Here is a 21,455-nt window from a genome sequence, read left to right as displayed (position 1 = left end):
AGCAGGGAGGCCGGAGCAGCATGTGGTCCCTCGTAGCTGTCATTGGTGATGAGTCTTGGGGTCCTCACCCAACCTAACCCATCCTGACCCTCTACCCCCTCCCTCTCCCTCTCCCTCTCTCTCTCTCTCTCTCTCTCTCGCTCGCTCTCATGTAAATATGGGAGAGTCTGTGAAGGGATTAAAATGTGCAAGGCAGGATGATAAAACTGCATTAGTCTTCATTCCTGCACACCGCATGCTGGATTAGAATTCTATCTTTCAAAAAAAAATACACATCCCCGTGCTTCCTGTCATGCAAATGTCATTTGTCTTTAAGATGATGTAAGACATTATTGGAGCATTCTCTCCCTCTCTCTCTCTTTCACAGCTTGGATCAACATGATCTTAAACGTCTGCTGGCCGCACTCAGCACTTTGGAGGGATGTGGGTGCGCACTGGAGTCCCACTTGCATCCACTTCTCTGTGCACCGCCTATGATACAACAGGAGCAGCTTCCAGCGTCCAGCAAGAGAGGAAGGGTGAGTTTTACGCACTGATTTTGGACCGTGAGTAGAAAAGAGGTTTTTTTTTCACTTTGTCGTTGGTGGTGAATTAGAGAGTGAAGACCGGATTACGTTTCTCTCGAGCCATCGCAGTGGAGGCGTGTAACACGATGAGGTTATGATCATCGATTGTGTTCGCAAAGGATGCGCCGCGGCCGTGCACATTTACGCACGGGGTTAAAGGATTTACACGGGAAAGCCACCTTGGATGCGCCACATTGTGATTGCTTTCCCGGTATGTTTTTGCACCCCACGACTTGAACTTGCGGGACGCTGACGCCATTTAGGACTTACATTGCAAAGCGAGATTCAAGTGGAGAAGATGAGCGAAAACTGCAAAACGCAGCCCGCCAAAGAGCCAGGCTCGGTGCAGAGCCCTGCATCGGATGTGATGGAGCTTAACGTGGGCGGACAGGTGTACTACACGCGGCACTCCACCTTGACCGCCTTCCCTAATTCCCTCCTCGGGAAGTTGTTCTCTAATAAGAAGGGCTCCTCGAATGACCTGTCCCGGGACTTTAGAGGACGTTATTTCATCGACAGGGATGGATTTTTGTTTCGGTACGTGTTGGATTACCTGAGGGACAAGCAGGTCGTCCTCCCGGACCACTTCCCCGAGAGAGGGAGGTTGAAACGAGAGGCGGACTACTTCCAGCTGCCAGATTTGGCCAAACTTTTATCATCCGAAGAGTCCAAACTCTTCCCAGACGACTACAGCGATTTGGACGATGCGTCCATGGGCAGCGAGCACAGGTTTTATCCCTCCTACTCTCCGGACAGGAGGTATGGATACATCACAGTGGCTCTCAAGGGCCCGACTGGAGGCAAAGAAAGCGACACCGACTCCAAGGCTAGAAAGTTGCCTCGTATCTTCATCAGCAGCAGGATCGGCTTGGCCAAGGAGGTGTTCGGGGACGCGCTGAACGAGAACAGGGACGCGGACAGACCTCCTGACCGGTACACATGCAGGTTTTACCTCAAGTTCAAGCACCTGGAGAGAGCTTTTGACATGCTGTCAGAGAGTGGCTTTCACATCGTTGCCTGCAACTCCTCCCTGACGTCCTCCTCATCCACTGGGCATTATGTGGAGGACAGGCTCTGGTCCAATTCGGCACAGTACATCTTCTACCGTGAGTCAAGCACACACACACACACACACACACGCACACACACACGCACACTAGTCATGAGTGCCTTGGAATGGAATCCTGACAAGTATTTTTTTTAACCATCAGTACTTTATAAGCCTTTAGCAAGAAAGTGATACGTGAGTTTCTTACTTAAAAGTTTGTAATGAACCTCAGAGCTGAAAGATGTGTGCACTACTGTATATTGACAGTAGACAATAACTAAGAAAATAAGAACAGAGAGAATGGCGGAAATAAAGCCAAAGAACATGTGCATCGGATAACATACGGAGCGCATAGCGATGTATAGATGTGTTGTGACCAGTGGTTCTCAATTATTTTCTGTCATACCCCCCAAGGAGGCAGACATTTTCTTCACACACCCCTGATTTTACTGTCGAGAACGTGATGATATTTATTTATCTGTACAAACCACTGCATGAGTTGCTGGCGCCAGCATCGTTCAAGTATGAATAGACACTAACGGACCTGCCAAGCTTAGAGAAATTTTACGATGAGTCCCTCCTGCCCCCTGATTAGAAAAACTATTGAGAATCTGATGATATTGCTTTATTTATCTGTACAAACCACTGTATGAGTTGCTGGCGCCAGCATCGTTCAAGTATGAATAGACACTAACGGACCTGCCAAGCTTAGAGAAATTTTACGATGAGTCCCTCCTGCCCCCTGATTAGAAAAACTATTGAGAATCTGATGATATTGCTTTATTTATCTGTACAAACCACTGTATGAGTTGCTGGCACCAGCATTGCTCAAGTATGACTTAAGACAGACCTGCCAACCTTGAAGACATTTTCTGATTAGTCCCCACCCGCCCGCCTCTCACGCCACGCCCCATAAGTCATACTAATTTAGTATAAACTTTGGTTTATACTAAATTTGCCTTTTTTTTTTTTTTAATTTGCTGTTGTTTTTTTTAATTTTCCAACCATTTCAACTTTTTTCTTGTAAATTGTGTTCTTTTAATATTATGACTTTATTCCCATAATATTTTGATTTATTCCCATAATATCACGTTTTCCCCAACCACTAAAATCAACCTAATACTCCAAAAATTACAACTTTAATTTCTTTTCTTTGTATCTCATAATATTACGACTTTTAAAAAAATAACTTTTTAATCTTTCAATTCTCTACTAGTAAAATGACATAATTTTTCTTCTAATATTGTGAGCTATGAATTTTATGTTAAGAATTAAGAATATTATTAGAGTTAAGAATAGAAAGAGTTTAGAGTATTATGAGTTTATTCTCGTAAAATTGCGTTTTTTTTCTTGTTAGAATATGTATATATTTTTTTGTCTTTTATTCTCGCAAAATTGCAGCTGTTTTTCCATTTCTGCTGTTGAGTTGGGTTTTTTTTCAACTATTTCAACTGCATTTTCTTCTCGTAATATTTTGACTTTATTACTGTATAACATTTTACCTAACCTATTTTTCCAAAAATTGCAACTTCTCACAGGCAATTCATACTGTTTGCACCATTTCTTCAAATGCTGGCTTTTCAGCTGTATTAAAGAGCAGCATTTCTTTTGCGATGACTTTCTGTCGACTATTCCTCTGCCGACCTAACGTCTTAGTGAGTGTTGACTATCGAGGCGAAGGCTCTGCATCTCGATGTGGAATTTTTTTTTCCCCAAATGGGAAAACTGGGTCGGGTGGATATGTTAGAGTTGGGCAAGTTTGTTTTGTTGCCTTTTATGTCGCTACCACTTTAGCATAAATGTGGCATACTGGCTCATTCATGTTGATGGGCTCACCTTGTTCATTATCATTGGGGGTGTAACGGTTCACATGGACGTATTGAACCGTTTCAGTTCTGCATGTTCGGTTTGGTCCATTTGCGTACCGTTTCGGTTATATTTTCTGCTATTTTTCTCATTCAATTTATTACTAGAGGGATCTTAGCGCTTCACGTGGAACTAAAGTCCTGTGAGTGTTGGACACTACTGACTGAGGGGGAGGAACGCTAGTAGCTCGCTGTATATGATTACTGTATATGACTCGCTACGAAATACCATCACGTCCTCACTTTAGCCAGAAAGTTATACCAGCACTGACGAGGAAAACAGACACGTATGCACATGGCAAAAATTACAAGGCAGGCAAAATGATTCAGTTAATTTTGATGTATCGCGTGATTAATTATTTATTCGATACCGCGAATGAGAACTCCTGTCATGTTTTAATCTGGTGAGATCTTGTGACACGAGATCTCGTGACTGCGCTAGAGGACAGTAAAACAATACTGCTATACAAGCTTTACACTGACTACTCTAAAGTGGATCCAAGTTTAACTTCTGCAGCATTGTCCCTTGAGAAGATATACTGTTTGCTGACATGTTAGGGTGGAGTCACTTTTGGGAGATATTGTATAAAGTACAATATTTAATAAATAGATTTATTTAATAAATAGACAATAATGTATGAAAAAAGACGAAATTGTGTGACTGATGATGACCTGCATGGAAGTGTGCTGGATCTTTTTATGGAGCTCCTGTACTGACTGACATTAGACTGAGAAAGTGCACTTGATTAAGTGGCCCAGGGCTGCAAGTAGAAAGCAAAACATTTACTCATATCACCAGGAGGAAACACTGTGGTCTCGCTTCTATTTCCCCTACAGTGGTTGACTTAAACTTGAGTTTTGGGTCCAAGAAAATAGTAAAACTTGCCCACAGGCCACAGTTGGGTTGAGTCACACTGCTGCTGCACTTTCAGAACACATGTGTCATGCGTAAACATGACTGTGGCTGCCTGGGACTATGAATTATATAGCACTAGCGGGCAGCAGAAAAAAAAAAAATCACTTTGTTGATGCTGCATTCTCCTGTATCAGCACTGCTTTTTACTCGGAGTTCACTCATCAGCAAATGCCAGAATTAGCTTCAGATATGGCAACGAACATTTGGAGCATATGGCCAATTAAAAATCACTTTGTTCATTGTTCTGAATGCCTCCCTTTGGAATTCTGCAAGAACAACCTAGTTGGAGGGTTCAGGTTGGAGGTACAGGGAAGAGAGAAATGGGATTTTTCTATGCTGTTGTTTTGAAAGGCTAAATCCGAGGAGTGCAGCCTGACCTGAGCAACCACCGCATCCAGGAGCACCTCCACGTGAACTGTATATTAAGCCCCATCTTCATGCATGGACACTGTCCTGGAAAGCTGGGATGGGACGGGGAGCTGTTTTGCAGTGTTTTACAGAAAGGAAAACAAAGGAAAGGAAAAGAATTTCAAAGGAACAGAGCAGGGCAAGCAGATGGAGGACAGAGTGGATGAGCAGGCGGGATGAGGGAGTAAAAGTTGCATGAGGTCTGGCCATGGGGGAGAGAGAAGTGAGGCAGAAAAAAGGCAGAGGGAGCTGGGAGTGAAAATAGATTGAAGTACATATCTGACAAGCAAAGTTCATTGGATCTGGGAGGAGTGGCGAGCGGGAACATCCCATCCTGCTGGTGGTGGGACGTACCACACCGAATAGACAAACACATACAGTGTAGTGGGCGTTCTAAGACAAAGGGACCTGGTGTGGATCATATTTATTTAGACAGACATGAAAGCAGCGCAAGTGCCCACATCCACTTTCTAATACTGTAACCTGATTCCAAATGTGGGACAGTGGCTGACTTAGGGCGGGCAGTCCCAAACGAAGAATGCATCTACTTCCTGTAAGTGGATCTTTCAATAGAGGGCATGAAAAGAATGGGATTATTGTTACAGCCTTTTTTTTAAGTAGCTCCCTTGCAGTCACAGCTTCATTGCTATAGCAAGGATTTGGGCTTTCAAATCAACTCTGTAAACCGCATTTTGAAGAAGTCATTTTCTGCCGTTTATCCTGTTTAGTGTCACAAGTAAGCTGGAGCCTATTTCAGCTGACTGCGAACGAGAGGTGTGGTACACCGTGGACTCAATCACAGGGCACATATAGACAAACCATTCAACCATTCACGATAAGCAGTAGAAAATGAATGCATGAATATTAACAATAACATGAACAATTAACGATATTAACTAATTTCACACTTGTATGACTTAAGAAATATTACTGTATTAACTGTATTAAACCGTACTGCAAAATGGACATAAACCGGATGGACAAACTGATCCAGAAAGCCGAACAAGTTATCGGGACTCAGTTGGAGGCGTTTTGTAACAGTGAGAGAGAGGAGGACGCTAGACAAACTGCTCTCCATCATGGACAACCACACCCACCCACTCCATCGGACAATAGGGAGGCAGCGAAGCTCATTCTCCAACAGACTCCTCCAGTTCCGTTCCCACAGTGAACGCTACAGAACTTCATTCATTCCGCACGCCATCCAGCTCTACAATACCTCACCTGTATAAAAAGATAATTCACGACATTATTGCGCTGTGCTGTCTGTCCCCCGTTGTATAAAGTGTTTGCTGTATTTTTACACAGTTTGTAAATATGCAGATCTTGTTTATCTCATATTCTTTTTATTTATCTTATTTTTTTATTGTATTATTTTAATTTATTATATCTTATATTTTTTTCATATTGCATTGCATTTTATTTTATTTAGGGTGCTTGTCTTTTTCTTCTGCAATTGAGCTAAGTATGAGACAGAGCCATTATTGGAAAAAGACTAAATCAAAGTCAAATAATTAGTAAATTGTACTAAAAAGCATAGCCTATTTCATCGCTGCTCGACAGTTGTTTGATGACTCTCACTGCAATCCATTTGTGACGCTGATGTCAACGATGTCTAATGTCTAATTTGCATAACTGGCCATGACGCATGTGCCGGTAATTTTTATGGACGCTGTGGGCAACAAAAAGTGAGCCAAAAACATGAAAAGCAAAACAAATATGTTTAGAAATGCAAATTAACTTTAATCTGTCTCTTCATTTTGTGTGTGTGTGTGTTTTTTTTATAATATCACAAGCAAGAGGAGTCGCCTGTGCGTGCTTTTAGATGGAGGGGGGGCACACAGCAGCACTGGCTGCTGGTTGACAAGAGCGACAGGTGTTGAGAGTCTCCAAAAGTGACTCTAAAATTGTCCATAGGTGTGAATGTGAGTGTGAATGTGCTCTGTGATTGGCTGGTGACCAGTCCAGAGTTTTCCAGTGCTTTTTTGAAAAACAGAATCTAGAGGGGTCTGAATACTTGCTACAGAAGTTGGCAACACTGATCCCTCCTGCTACGTCTTCTTATTCTCTGGCAGACTCGGTGTGTTAAGAAGCAGAGTTAGGATGCCATCTGCTGAACGGAGTGTGCCATGATTAGTGGTGGCAAACGCACTCTCTATGCTGCTGTTGTTGACGCAAGTTGAGTTTGTTGCTTTGGAGTCTGTGATCTCAATACGTCCAAGCTTAAAATGACCAAAATACGGCAAAATACTGTAAGTCTTACATGTTATCATGGATGTGCCTGTTACTACACGGTCACAGCATGTATATAAAACAGTGGTGTTTAATACAGGGATTAATGGGTGGGATAGGTGAATCCCATTGCCTGCATTGTTAGTTGTGCTAACAGTTTTTGTCTATTTAGAACACACAGATAAGACAAAGACGTGTGTTCATGTCTCACATAAGGATTGTGGATGATGTGCAAAATTTGAAAAAAGTGTAGTTTTCCTTTAAGTGCACTGCATTACGAACCAGACGTCATCGCATATGGGTGACGTAGACCAAGCGACACAACTGTGGTAAATAAAAACTACAGTGACAGCTCAGAGGTGGATCGTTAAATTGTACAAAATAACAATAATATGCAATATATGCTGTAACACTTGTTTACGTCTGTCTTGTCACTGCCCTGTGTTCTGTATCTGTATCACTGTGTAGTGGCTTGCTTCAGGTGTGCAGTAGCAACTTGAAAGTAGATTTAAATTGACTGATATAGCCGTAAAGTAGAAGCTCTGTATTAAGACCTGCTGCGTAAGTCCAGCCTAATAATGCTCCGCTGGTAGCAGCATCTTGACAGCATCCAGTGGGATTGTGGATAAGGTTATTCATCACAAAAAGTAGGTCATTCTGCTCTATAAGAACATTGGTAGTGGTGATATTATTCCCGTTAGGGCTAACAATTCCAAACTCCCAGCTGGCATTTGAGGACGGTCTTCTTGTCGCTAATTATCTCTGGGGAAAGTGGAGGGTGTTGCCTAATTAAAAAGCAATCTGGGATCCCAAAATATTTCCCTGTCTTCAGCCGTCCTGGAGAGATGACTGGTAACCTAGTTTAAATGCTGGTTAATCAAAGTCATACTAGACTGCCAGTTAAATAGCATGTGTACCATCTCACAGGTTTGTTGTGTGTGATGATGATATGGCGCGTGACTGTAACGGGACTTTTGCAGTGACTAGAAGGTGGCATGGAGAGAGGGGAGGATAGTCATCCACTGCCAGGCTGTAATGAAGGCAGAGATTGGGCTGAGGCAGGGAGCCTGTTTGGAGTCAGAATGGATTGGCGATGCCTACAAGAGATGGATGGTGCCAGCCATGAATAACTCATCCACTTCTGATGGAGCACCTGTGCAGCGAAATGGTCAGAAGTAAGTCACGGCTGTGCGCCGCTGCCATTTTGCACTACATCAGCTCCAGTAGACACACTGGCTCACCTTGGCAGTAAATAGGCGTTTATACTGAAAATGTGCCGACTCAACGGTAAAACGTACACATTTGAATCAATCATTAGAAGCTGATCTTTTTATATGTCACAGCATTATGCATCACATGACCGGTGAGCCTCCAAAATGTGACCCTCAACTTTAAGATTGACTTCTAGAAGGCCATTGGCTTCCATTTAAACTTACTATACAGTAGTACGGCAGTGAGGGAGTGACCTCTTTTGGAGTTTTTTCTTTTATGTTAATGCAGATTGCTCATTAAGAGGACAACAAGAAAAAGAAGACAATCATTCACTTTTGTTTTAAAAAATGTCTTCAAATTGTTTGCGGACATTCTACTGTATGGCACCTACTTCGTGTTTATGCTTTTCCATTGGAAAAAGCAGGTACTATAAGGTGCAGTTTCAAAGGTGACGGAAACCACTGCTGGTTGTAGTTGGTCCAGTATTGATTGTATGGCAGTATGGACACAGGACACAATGACTGGACAGACTACAAACTATACCAGACAAGTGTGCATGTACAAGCTTGCGGTCGGATCAACAGACAGCGCACAACGTCCATACACAAAGAACTGAACAGGTGGCTGATAATGTTGACTTATGGCAAGAAGAAGAAGACCCCTGTATAGGTCTTGACCATTTATGTCAAGGTACACGTGTGGCCTGGAGATGTAACCATGTGTCATCTATACAGTATGTAGCAACTGCGAGAGGTACATAGAAATTCATGACATCAAGTATCGTTTGTATGTGACTTGAGTCACACGACTTGGACTCTTGTCAGACTTTAAATGCGACTTGAGGAGATCATCAAAGACTTGCAACTCGTATCGGACTTTGACATAAATGACTCGGGTTTTAATGCGATGACTTGAAAGTACCTGAGATTTTCAGTGAATGCGTCCCCATTGAAAGTATTCAACTAACATGGCCGTTCTTATGTAATTTCCAGCAAGACAGCATATTTTTCCCCTTTGAATCTGCCTCATTAAATGCATCTATTAATGTCCAATAAGGTTTAAGAACAAACAACGAATGTGTGGATTATATTTCTGGGACCAAATCCTGAATGCTATGTCAGTTCTCTGTTTCTGTCTCTGGTCTTATATTAGTAAAAAAATAAAACAATTCAAAATGCATTCATTGTATTTGACAAATTGAATAGATTGTTACATTGTTAAAATGGCATTTCATTTGGGAGACGCTAAACGGTGACCTGTATGACTTGTAAAGACTTGAAATTTTAAAACCTATGTCTTCAGACGTGACTCGACCTGTCTTGTCTTGACTTGAGACTTGACGCTTGACTTGGACTTGCACATCATTGCTTGAGACTTGACTCAAAAGATTTATGTGGGACTTGGAAAACACTGACTTGCTCCCACCTATGCTGACATGTAACACCTTAATAATCCCGCCGGTGTCATTTAATGGCTGATTGGATGATGCCGGTGTTGGACGTCTCCCACTGTGGGGTTATGGAAGTGGAATACAGACGAATTCGGACGGAATATTAGGGAAAAATATGCTTCGGCTCTCATGCACGTCTACTTTTTATGGCTTTTTTGCAACACTTATTCGAAAAGAAGGTCCGGCCTCAGTCAGGGTTGTTGAGACAAGATGAACATGAGAGGGAATGTTCCAATACTTTTGTCCAGCATCAAGTTAAGCTTGTGGTTTTCTGTAGGACTTATAGTGGTTAACTTATTTTTACACTTGGACAGTTGTGAATGTTAAAAATGGTACTGAAAACATAGTATGTACAGTTAAAGGGACTGCATGTAACTTATAGCTATAACTATCGACTACTATAGCTCCAAATTACATTTTTGAAACCAAAAAGTATCAGAACACCTCCACCAGCTAGCCTATGTTACCAATAGTGGTTCAAAAGAACATCCATTTTCTATGGTCGCAGGGGTATGCTGGAGCCTATCCCAACTGACTTCGGGCGAGAGGCGGAGTACACCCTGGACTGGTCGCCAGCCAGTCGCAGGGCACAAACAATCATTCACACTCACATTCATACCTATGGACAATTTAGGGTCGCCGATTAAACTAACATGCATATTTTTGGAACGTGGGAGGAAATTGGAGTACCCGGAGAAAACCCACGCACGCACGGGGAGAACATGTAAACCCCAAGTGGAGTTTCGAAGTCAGGTCTTCCCGATCTCCTGACTGTGTGGCCAACATGCTAACCACTCGGCCACCGTGCGGCGTTTAAAAAAACAGATTGTACAAAAAAAGTCTCTGTTTTTTAGGGGTGTCAATATAGTGAGTTAATTGCGATTAATTAATATTTATTGTGTTATTTTTTTAATCGCCTTAATCTAATTTTGAATCTCTGTCTTTACCATTTCTGTATAAAAATCTGTTTTTATGCATCGGGCCTCTTGTGGTTGAGTTGTTGGGGGTGGAAAACAATGTCAATCACACCCTGAAGTGGACATTGGTTGGCTGTCATTGTGTTTGGGCTTGTTTAGCCTCAGCTGATAGCAGCGCATTGTTGTTGGGAGGGCAAGGCGAGCAGCAGTGAGCAGCAGAGAGGAGACGTGAAAATGGAAGAGCATGTGAGAGCTGCCGGTCCAATGAATGGGAAATTTACATTTGAAAAACGCCCCGAAGGCACCATTGATAAAGATTCAAGATTCAAGAGTTTTATTGTCATACAGTATGCACAGTAAAACAGGTAGTTCTGCTCTGCAATGGAATTCTTGTTCTGTTCATTCTCCCAAAAAAGAAAGAATGAAGGGAGAGTGATATGCCTTCTTTGTAAGGAGTTTGCTTACCACCAAAGCAGCTCAAGTTTAGGCTGCCACATCAACACAAAGCGCCCAGTCGCAAGTGCAGCCACATCTAACGTTAGCAGCAAAGCCATAAGCAATTTAACGAACCATAGCAAAGCTCTTTGCCAAACTAAAGTCGAGGAGAAACACCCCCGCGTATGAGCAAGTCTGCCACCGACAGGCTGATTAATGTTCTTGCGAGGTGGATAGCGATGAACTGCAGGCCGATAAACACACTGGAAGACAAGGGGTTAACAGAGACGTTGCAAACTGCGTCCAGTGACCTATCGTACAAGCCACCGTACTTCAGTGATGACCAAAATCAGCAAAATGTACGAAGGCGAAAAGAAAAACAAACACGATTTTGGTGGAGGATTCATCCAAGTGTGTTGCTATAACAGGAGATTACATGGATCTGATATTTTATGTTATTATTTTCAAAGAACACAGCAATATTGCCCCTGGTGGTCGGAACTAAAGCTTGCAGGCAGCACTTGGGACTCGTCTCAAATACAGTGGAATGTTAATGGCATCTGCTCAAGTCTCTTATAAACAATAAATTACTTTATAAAGACACTTTTTTGTTATTTATCAATCTTTTCATCTGCCACAATAATATAATGAATTTAAATGGAGATGCCTCAAAGTGAGGGCTTTTCCCAGCAATATTCAGGCAAGATTAAAAGGAGATTAATTAATTAATTCATTAATTACAGATCATAATTATTTAATCTCTCATTTAAAAAAAATCTTTTAACTCATAATTTTCACAATTATGAATTAAACTGCATAAAAATTGTCGTACATTTCCGTTCGGCCTGAATAAAATAACTGCCGTTCATGGCTGTTGGTATTCACGCACATGTCCCTGGTGCGTACACACACACAAAAGCAGTCTCAGAGAAGGCACCATCAATCTACATTGATCTTGTTATGATAGGCTATACAGTCATCCCTTGTCTTTCACGGTTAGTGACATCAGAAATGACACAAAGGAGAATTCCTCATTCATAAATGGAATATTTTCATAGTTAGAGCATAGAAAACCTATTTACAACCTTCTAAATACAGTTTTTAACATAATTAGACATGAAATAATACCTTTACACTCGTATTAATCAAAATGTAGGAGATATAACAACAGAAAATAAGACATAATACAGACTCACATGTTTGCGTTGTTTTTTTTTTTTGCTGTTGTTTCTTTCTGAGATGGCTATTGTCTCATCAGTGTAACATAATGTAACATTACTGACACCTAGCGACCGGTGTAGAATACTACACACCACAACGTGTCTTTCAATGCGTCTGAATGTCTAATACAGTCGTCCCTTGCTACAGTGCAGTTCGAAGTGAAAAAAGTTCTCCTCTCACTTCGTGTGGAAGTGATACGTTTTCTTTGTCCTTCTTCCCCACTCCGTTTGAAACACTTTATTAACTTTAGAATAAATACATTGGAGGCTAAGTAGTTAGCTCGCTAGCATGATGTGTTTAAAGTCGTGGCTGTCTCTTGTGTCCTTGCAGCGATCCTGTAGCCTGTGCATTAGCAATGTGATGCAAACAAAGAATAATAGGAGTGTAAAGGTGATTATAAGGGTGCTATTTAATGTCTACTAGGCTCTAATAATGATTAAAAATGTATTTAGAAAGCCATAAACAGGTTTTCTATGCTTTAACTATGAAACCATTCCATTTATTAACATTGAATCCTTTCATTCATTTTCTGTGCCACTAAATCCTCATTAGGGTTGCGGGGGTATACCGGAGACTACCCCAGCTGACTGTTGGGCGAGAGGCATGGTACACCCTGGACTGGTCGCCAGCCAATCGCAGGGCACATATCGACAAACAACCATTCACACTCGCATTCATACGTGGACAATTTAGAGTCGCCAACTGACCTAACATTGAATAATATACAGTATATTGAAGCCTAATTTGCGGAAATCGCGGTCTGGAACCAATTAACCGCAATAAACGAGGGACGACTGTATTTGTATTTTAGTTCATTTACTCATTTTTACCCTTTTTGCATTTTTATTTTTAATTTAGCTGAAAAATATGTAAATTTCACTTAAACATGCATATTTTTTGGCTGTTGTCACCCATGAAACAGCCGTGATTTATAAATTTTTATATTTTGAAAAACCGGGATAGAGTGAAGCGGTGAAATTTGAACCGCAACGTGGCGAGGGGCCACTGTACATTCAGTGATAGCTGATTTGACTTGTGGTTGTATGTTATTCGCTAAACTTTGCCAAAGTGCTATCATTCTCTGACAACAAACTAACCAGTAACTTGTGCGTGTGTTAAGTCGGCGTAGCTTACGTACTGAAAGCAGGAAGAGGCGGGATATAATGCTTGCAGTACGTTCCATTGTTGCCGCCCTTGAGGAAGAGAACGTTGCACACAGTCCCTTTAATGAAGGTTTTATGATGGTCACAGTGATTTCCATTATTTCCAACAGAGAAAATACTGACAACAAATTCCAGCATCCTGGAAAAAAGTTGTGTTCAACCTCAGAAGTTCCAATGCTTCGCGAATGCTTAAGACATCTTCTGGCCGTCATCCGCGCTCATGTTGGAGGGTGTTTCCAGTGTCAGAGGCCAACAGGGAGCATCTTCCAAAGACATTTCAGCATTCCTGGTTCGTCATCATTCATTTTGGCAGCAGGCGCCCTCAGTTTGCAAGAGGACGACACCCACTTGTCAGGAACTATCAGCCAAAGAAGCTGTCACTTTTCTCATAAAAATATAATTTGGGTTTAGACCACATTGGAGTGAGAGACGTTTGTGGATTATAGGTAAGTACTCGAAAGCTTGTGATGACTCCTGTGTGTGCATATTCCTCACAATGTTCCACAGTCGGCGCCGGGATTGTTTCAGCACGGTTTCGGTCGGCTGCGCGTAAGCCCTTTATATTGACAAATTCAAATGTATGCAAATATCACAAGACGCCATGTTGGCTGACAAGCAGCCGGCCCTTGCCATCAGTTAAACTGCTGAAGAGATGCTTGTGCAGCAAATAGCACCGTCAAACGGATTTCTTCCTTTCTATAAGGAGGGTCACTTTGCAAGACAAGCCTTCCCCCCCCCGCTACAAGGGCACGCTGACCTAATTCCTAAGCTAACAAGCATGTAAACTGCACTCCTCCCAAGGCTGTGAGAGGCGGAAATGTATTTGTGTGCATACGGGACAAGAGAACACAAGACGGCTGGGGATATTTGTAATTTACCTGCCAAATAAAGGTACCCTGAAGGCTTATAGTCCATTCCAACAAACTAAAACTTAAAATCATACAAGAGTATACACTGTGCTCTACACCCCTCACATTACAGTGTAACCAGGATTCGTTTTTTTTGGCCCAAAAAAATTGCTAAAAAGTCAGAGCTGTCAAAAATAGCTAACTAATTTTTAATCATTATTTACGTTACATTTTTTAGCGTAATTATGCATCCTGGCAAGTTACGACGACAGACGGAGGCACAGTGTAGTGTCCCCACAGAGTCACACAGAGTCTGACGCTCTTTTATAACTTTATTCTAGCTTGAACACATCAGCAGCGGTGCAATCTCCAACTCCAAACAAACACGTCTCTGGTCCATTTCTCATTGAAACAACACTTCCTCATTGTCACTAGACCAGAGCTACTGGTCAATCTTTGGGACTTTGTCGGTCGGTCGCGAGAATATTAAACATTATTATTACTTCAGTGACCTCCCCTCCCGGAGAACGACCAACATGCACACATTTTGACGACTGGACACGCTCGTATGCCTCGCTGCCCTCTAGGCACACAACCCGCAAGCTCCAGCCAGGAGCCCAGTCCCGGAAAAAACTTGGTATCAGCGCACGTACAGCGGATCGCCCCGCCGCGAGGTTAAGCGAGGGAGAGAGAGTGAGCGACAGAGCTCGCAGCGATGTGCCTGAGCACCCAACAGTAGTTATTGCACATTAAAATGGCTCCAAATCTGCCTTTGCTACCCCACAAGCCTGACCGGGACGAAGGTCCACAAAAGTAGGGGTGGCCAAAGTGCGGCTCGTGGGCCATCTGCTGCCCGTCGCTCATTTGTCATAGCATCACTGCAGAAACAAAATAAAATGTAAAAAAACAGCAAAAATGTTAAAAAAAGATGAAATGTTGATGCCGACACACCAGTAATAACACAAAGCTTTGTATTTAAAGAAAAAGCTTTAAACATCTATCACTTTTGACTTTACTTTCTACATATACGCACACACACACACACACACACACACACACACACACACACACACACACAGATATCAGCTCTTAAATGAATCTCTTATGAGCTATATTTGTTATCATCATTATATTTGTACAAACAAATGTACCTTCAGTTGTAGCAGGCATTAAAATGGATCAATAAACTGAAGAAACAAGGGTGGTCTAATCATTTTCCTTTCGGTTTTCATCTGACCTTTTGGAAAGGATTAATGACGAAAACAGAGGATCCACTGTATTTAATAGCAACATAAAACTATGAGCAGTCGTCCCTCGTTTATTGCGGTTAATTGGTTCCGTGAAGTAGAATTCAATAATAAGAAATGTAATATTTTCGTAGTTATGGCATAGAAAACCTGTTTACGATGATCCAAATACGTTTTTTAACATTATTAAAGCCATCTCGACATGAAATAAGCCCCATATAGTCACCTTTACATTCATATTACCCAATATAGTACCGTACATATAATCGGAGAAAGTAAGCCATGTAAGACGGTTGGGCTTTTTGACTCACGGGCCGTATTGAGTTAACAAAATTGGCGGGGTGGGGCAAGACTATACATTTGATACAAGCACAATATTTTACAGTCCACCTGGAATTATTTGTCTTATTTTAACTGTAAAAGTGTCATCCAATCTGCTATATGTGCTTGTGTCCCTTTTTTCAGAAACGCTTTAAACATCAGACCACATCAAATAACCAAATTGAATTTTACAGTTCTTTTTACTGAATAAGACACCCGGAAAGTACATGAATAAAGGATGTGTGATATACAATAAGATATATCAACTATGAATGATAAAACATTGACCGTTGAAGAGTATGTGAAGGTCCCTCCTTTTTTTTACTTCCCAGAGGGAAGTAGGTTAAATTGTGCGTCACATACTTGTTGACTTGTGTTTGTTTGACACCATGGGTGAGGTAGTTGCATGTGAAAAGCCACTTGAACCATCAAAAGGTTGTCTCAGATTGACTCTGACTACTTGCAAGTCATGTTGCCAGCTTGTATGTTATATGAAATACTTTGGAAGCAACTGGCGGGCCGGATTCAAACGCTTTGAGGGCCAGATGTGGCCCCCGGGCCGTAGTTTGCCCACCCCTGACCTATGTCATGTTTTGCATCATGTTGTCGCGTTTAATCTTTCAGATCACCGGGCCGACCCCACCACTGCTTTTCTAGTCAAGAAGTCGTGTTAATTTAGAAGCAAGCAAGCAAACCCAGTGACATTTGCGTTTGTCAGAGCCCCCTTCCTCCACTCGCCGTCATGTCCTACTTTTCTGTCATTTAGAACAAATTCACGTCATTTTAACGAGCATCTGAGCTAGTAAATTTGCATTGAATGAGCTTCCTCCTCTCCCCTGTCAGGGAAAGCACTGGCGCTCTCGTTAAAGATGGAACTTAAGTTGGATGGCCTCATCCCTCTCCACCATTGTTACTTATGAGAAGTGCGGAAGTCTGCTGTGAAGACCAGCTCCAGTCTTTTAATGTGCTGGTGGTAACAGGATCTCTTAAGAGAGGCTGTATGGATCTGAGATCCAAGACACAGCAATCAATGACTTCCCTGAAAAGATACCAAAGGATACACGCCCACTTGTTTAAATGTACCCACGCATACAGTATGACTGTTTCCTGCTGTTACTCTTTAGCTGCTTCAACTTTTAGCTCATCTTTAACCCACTTCTTCCTCAATTCCATCACATGCACTGTTTGTTTACTGAGTCGGGATATGTGTCCGATATGTGGCCCCATGGGGCCCCACTTTTCAAGGAGATACATGAAGCCGATCACTCCACGTCAGGTGTTCACAGATGGGGAACTGGCAAAATGGCAGCTTTCATCAGGTCATGTCCACATAAACTCAGGTTATCTTTAATAACACCCATTTTTAGATGTGTTTTGGCTTGACATCCTTGAAAACTGAGCTCTTTCTGACTTTTTGGACCAGAGTGGACTTTCCACTCCATCTTCAAACATTTGTGCGAAGATGAAGAATATGTAGCGGTTTAACACGCAGCTGTAAATTGGTTTAAAGAAAAAAAAGATCTGCATCTCAGCTTTGTGTTACAGGTGAGAAAGCATATTATTTTTTATTGGTAGATGTGTCATCAGAGGTGTGGGGTTAGTGTCAGAGGTTAAAACCTCTGACATTGGCTTTTTTTTGTACTTAATTAGCTTGGTTTGCTTGGTTTGACTTGAATAAACTCACTTCACGACCCTGGGAAAATGTCTGTGGTGAGGATAAGACCGGTTGAGAACCCATAATATCCGATGAAAAGCATACCACACCATGCTATTTTATGTTGCAATTGCAGTAGTACAAGCATTATAAAATAGCTGCATACAGTGTCTGTTTGACTATTGATTGTTATCCATCAATTTGTTGGTAAAAATGGACGATAATCAAAGAGCAGAAGCAATTATGTAACTCCAGTTGATTTCTAGTCTGTTTCATACAATTCATTCTCCTGCCTGGCCAGAACATTTCATGCAGCTATTATTGTGTGTTGGCGTGTTTCCTAAATGGACTGCGACCCCACCCCCCCCTTCCTCTGGACTCAAGCCTCCATCCATTTAGAAACAATACTCACAATAACCCTCCTCTGGATGCCGGTCACTAAAGCGCCTGCATCCATTTGCGGAGTGCTGCTCGTCTGCAGGACTCCGCTCGATTCATTTTTTTTTCTTCTGCGGGGGGAAATTGGTGAGCTGATTGGCCTCTTTGCTCATGGATTAGCCATTAAAAAGCTGTTAGCCACTCTCTCGCTATCATCTCAATGCAATCATTGCATCAGGGATAAGGTCATTATACAGTGAGCGCAGAGAGGTTAAAATCCCCCCTTGAACTCTGCTCAGAAGGAGTTAATGGACAAATTATGACTCCCCGTGTGATATCATTGCTTTTGAGGCTGTATCGTCACACTGGAAAAAAAGCCATTAAGAGGTGTTCAAGGCTGTGTGCTTGAGTTTATCTCTCAGAAATGGACACTGCTACAACTGCATATTTCTTCACTGGTTAGCGCAGGGGTCGGCAACCTTCAAAAGAGCCATTTTGCCTCCTCTTCTAGTAAAGAAAAATAGTCTGGAGCCACAATCTGCATATCAGTGCAGTCAATATCGTTTACATCCCTGGTTCCCAACCTTTTTGGACCCACGGACCGGCTCGTGTTGCCACATACCTCTCAGATTAGCTCTAGCTAACGAAACATCAAATTTAAATGAATACAGACCCACCATCCACCAGTACGAGCCTGGACTTTGTTGAGAGAAGATTCTAACGTTGCTGATGTAACGTTGTCTCCAATTAACCTGACGTTGTGCACCGGACAAAAAGCACATTAGCATATATATATATCATAATAATCTAATATTTCCTTCAATATGTCATCTTCACTGTTGTAAAGTTGTGGAAATTATGTTTGCGACATGTATTTTCTCACAGGCAATTCGCACTGTCTAACATTTGCAGCATTTCTTGAAGAGCAGCAATGTTGCGATCTTTTGCGATGCAGCAAAGTACACTTTCTGTGAGTACATGCCATTTTGAGCCGCTCTGTTTGTATTTACAGTAGTTTGTCAACCAAACGTCTCAGTGGGTGTTGACTTTACGTCGAAGGCTGTGCATGTTGACGTGTATTTTTTTCCCCTTTGGAAAACTGGGACAGTGGTTATGTTTTCGGTGGGCAAGTTCATTGCGTTGCCTTTTTTTCAAATTCAACAAACTGGCTCGACTGTGTTGATGGGCTCGTCTTGCTTATTTGGTTTGAAGCCGAAATATTCCCACATCGGGGCTGTGGCATTTGGCCTTGCAATCATCTTTTCCCTCCTAACTCCTACCATGTTACCTTGTCTTGCTCTTCACGAGGCTACACTCTTCTGTGTGTATGCCCGTGGCCCCGCCTTCCCCCGCAGAGACAAAGAGATTGAATGACTGACAAGAGGGCTCATGCCGTTGTTTTACGGAACAAACTCGCCCGGGGCTGAATCCAACACACAGCGTAAACTCTCTTTCTGCCTGTTTGGAGTTCGAGAGAAGAGGAAAATAGATATGAAACAGATATGGATGCACATGGCAATATATCAACGCCGGCAAAATTATTGAATTCATTTTCATTTATCGTGTCATTAATTAATTTATTTATTAAGGTCCCAGGCGTAGTGCCTGCCCGCAACACAGCTTTTTTCTGTTTGAATCTCGTGACACCCTTAGCGTCGGGTAATGCTCCCACCTCTTTTACTACGTCCAAATGTGAATAATTGCTTCCCTTCACTGCGAACAGACATGACTTTAAGCATGAGAAGATTTGTTTGCTTTACAAATAGCAGATATCTGCAGTTTGTGCTCCCCAAGTGAAAATGAATGTGTCTGTGTGTCACGTAGGTGGGCCCTCACGGTGGTCTTCCTCACACTGCGACTGCTGCTGCAAGAGCCACAAAAGCGAACGCGAGGGCGAAAGCGGCACTTCCTTCAACGAGCTCTCCACTTCCTGCTCTGAGAGCCAATCGGAGGCCAGCTCCCCTCAGGGGACCGTCATCTGCGGCCCTGTGAGTCGACGCCCTAATATCCAGTCCCTGGATCGACCCATGAACAAGGGGCCCGCTCACATGCTGCAGCAGGCAGAGATGCGACGTAAAACTGACATGCTGCGCGTCAGGACCTTCGGAGTCCGCGAGCGAGAGGCTGCGAAGAGGAAAGCCAACAAGGAGAAGATGACTCCCGAGCAGGAGCTGCAGAAATGCATCCAGGACTTCCATCGCATTAGGATTCCCGACCGCTTTCCAGAGAGGAAGTACATGTGGCAGTCGGAGCTCTTGAGAAAATATCCTCTCTAATTAAGGAGCAGCATCACGTCACCATTGGATAGACATTAGTTTGCACCCACAAGGGCACATATTGTACTAAAAAATATAACTACAGGCTGATTCCGCCATGTTGTGCATCCCCACCGCACACACACAACTCTGATTATGTCTATGAGGTGAAACGGATCCCTCCCTGTTGACATTTTAATGTATCTCTTGACCTCTCCGGAGAGTCCCAACGGAAACGGTGCATCACAAGCACGGTTCATAGCGATCACTATTTTTAGCGGGTTTCTGCAGGGTCGCGCACACAGTAAGTACAAGGCAGTGTGAGTCATTGATTTGTAAAGTGTACCACCGTGTATGATATGCACACGTGTAAAATCAGGTTACTCCTGTTGGGGCTTACGTCACCAACCTCTCTCCACTTTGGAGGCGGTCTGAAGCATAAAGCAACCTCAGGGGCAACATCATGTCAAGCTACCACCTTCTTTATGTGCTCTTGTCCAATTCTTTCCAAAGCAGACGGCGCTGTGAGTCAACAAAGAGATCACTATACTCCACGGATAACACAAACTTGTAGTAGGCTTTGACAATGGCACTGCATGTCATTTCACCATTATCATAGGTATGCAATATCACAAAAGATGGTGTGATGGGACGGAGAAAGCACTGCCTGGATCTGTTTTGCCATTGTAAAACCTTCCGTCTCATGTCATTGTGTGTTGGATTGATGACGTTGTGTATGTAGAGTATGTAATGCAAGTGGATGTTGGACTAATCTTGCATTGTAAGTGTGCATACAAGCAAATAAAAGGCGAAAAATTGTATGGGTTAATAGTCAACTTTCTTGTGACACACAATCAAACGTTTACTGCAGTTATTTGGTTCCAGAAGTTTTGCAAAATAGGACTCAATATTAATAAATTGAATATTTTCATAGTTAGAGCATAGAAAACCTCTTTGTGACTTTCTAAATACGTTTTTTTTTACCATTATTAGAGCCAGACATGACATTATTACACATGAAATAACACCCCACAGTCACCATTATACTCCTATTATTCTTTGTTTACACCACATTGCTAATGCGCAGGCTACGGTATCACTGCAGGGACACAAGAGATGACCACGGCTTTAAGCATAGCATGCTAGCGAGCTAAAATTAAAAGAGGGTTTCAAACAAAGTGGGGAAGAAGGACAAAGGACAAAGCCAAAAACATACCACTTCCACAAGGAATGGGAGGAAAACCTTTTTTTAACATATTGTCTAAATTAAGCACTTCAAGCAAAAAAAATAGGTCAGTAAAATAAAATACATATATGAG

General features: G+C 42.4%; 1 protein-coding gene across 1 annotated transcript; it reads left to right on the top strand.

Moving 5' to 3' along the window:
• The first annotated feature begins 34 nt into the window (after positions 1 to 34).
• On the top strand, positions 35 to 21,327 carry LOC129189650 (BTB/POZ domain-containing protein KCTD16-like). Its single transcript, XM_054791552.1, has 2 exons — positions 35 to 1,672; positions 19,706 to 21,327. Exons 1-2 carry the CDS (start codon positions 865 to 867, stop codon positions 20,155 to 20,157), a joined length of 1,260 nt encoding a protein of 419 aa, XP_054647527.1. The 5' UTR covers positions 35 to 864; the 3' UTR covers positions 20,158 to 21,327.
• Positions 21,328 to 21,455: the final 128 nt, after the last annotated feature.

Source organism: Dunckerocampus dactyliophorus, chromosome 11 (assembly GCF_027744805.1).
Source record: "Dunckerocampus dactyliophorus isolate RoL2022-P2 chromosome 11, RoL_Ddac_1.1, whole genome shotgun sequence".
NCBI lineage: Eukaryota > Metazoa > Chordata > Actinopteri > Syngnathiformes > Syngnathidae > Dunckerocampus > Dunckerocampus dactyliophorus.
Note: the sequence above shows the minus strand (reverse complement) of the source record. Positions and strands in the feature narration are given on the sequence as shown.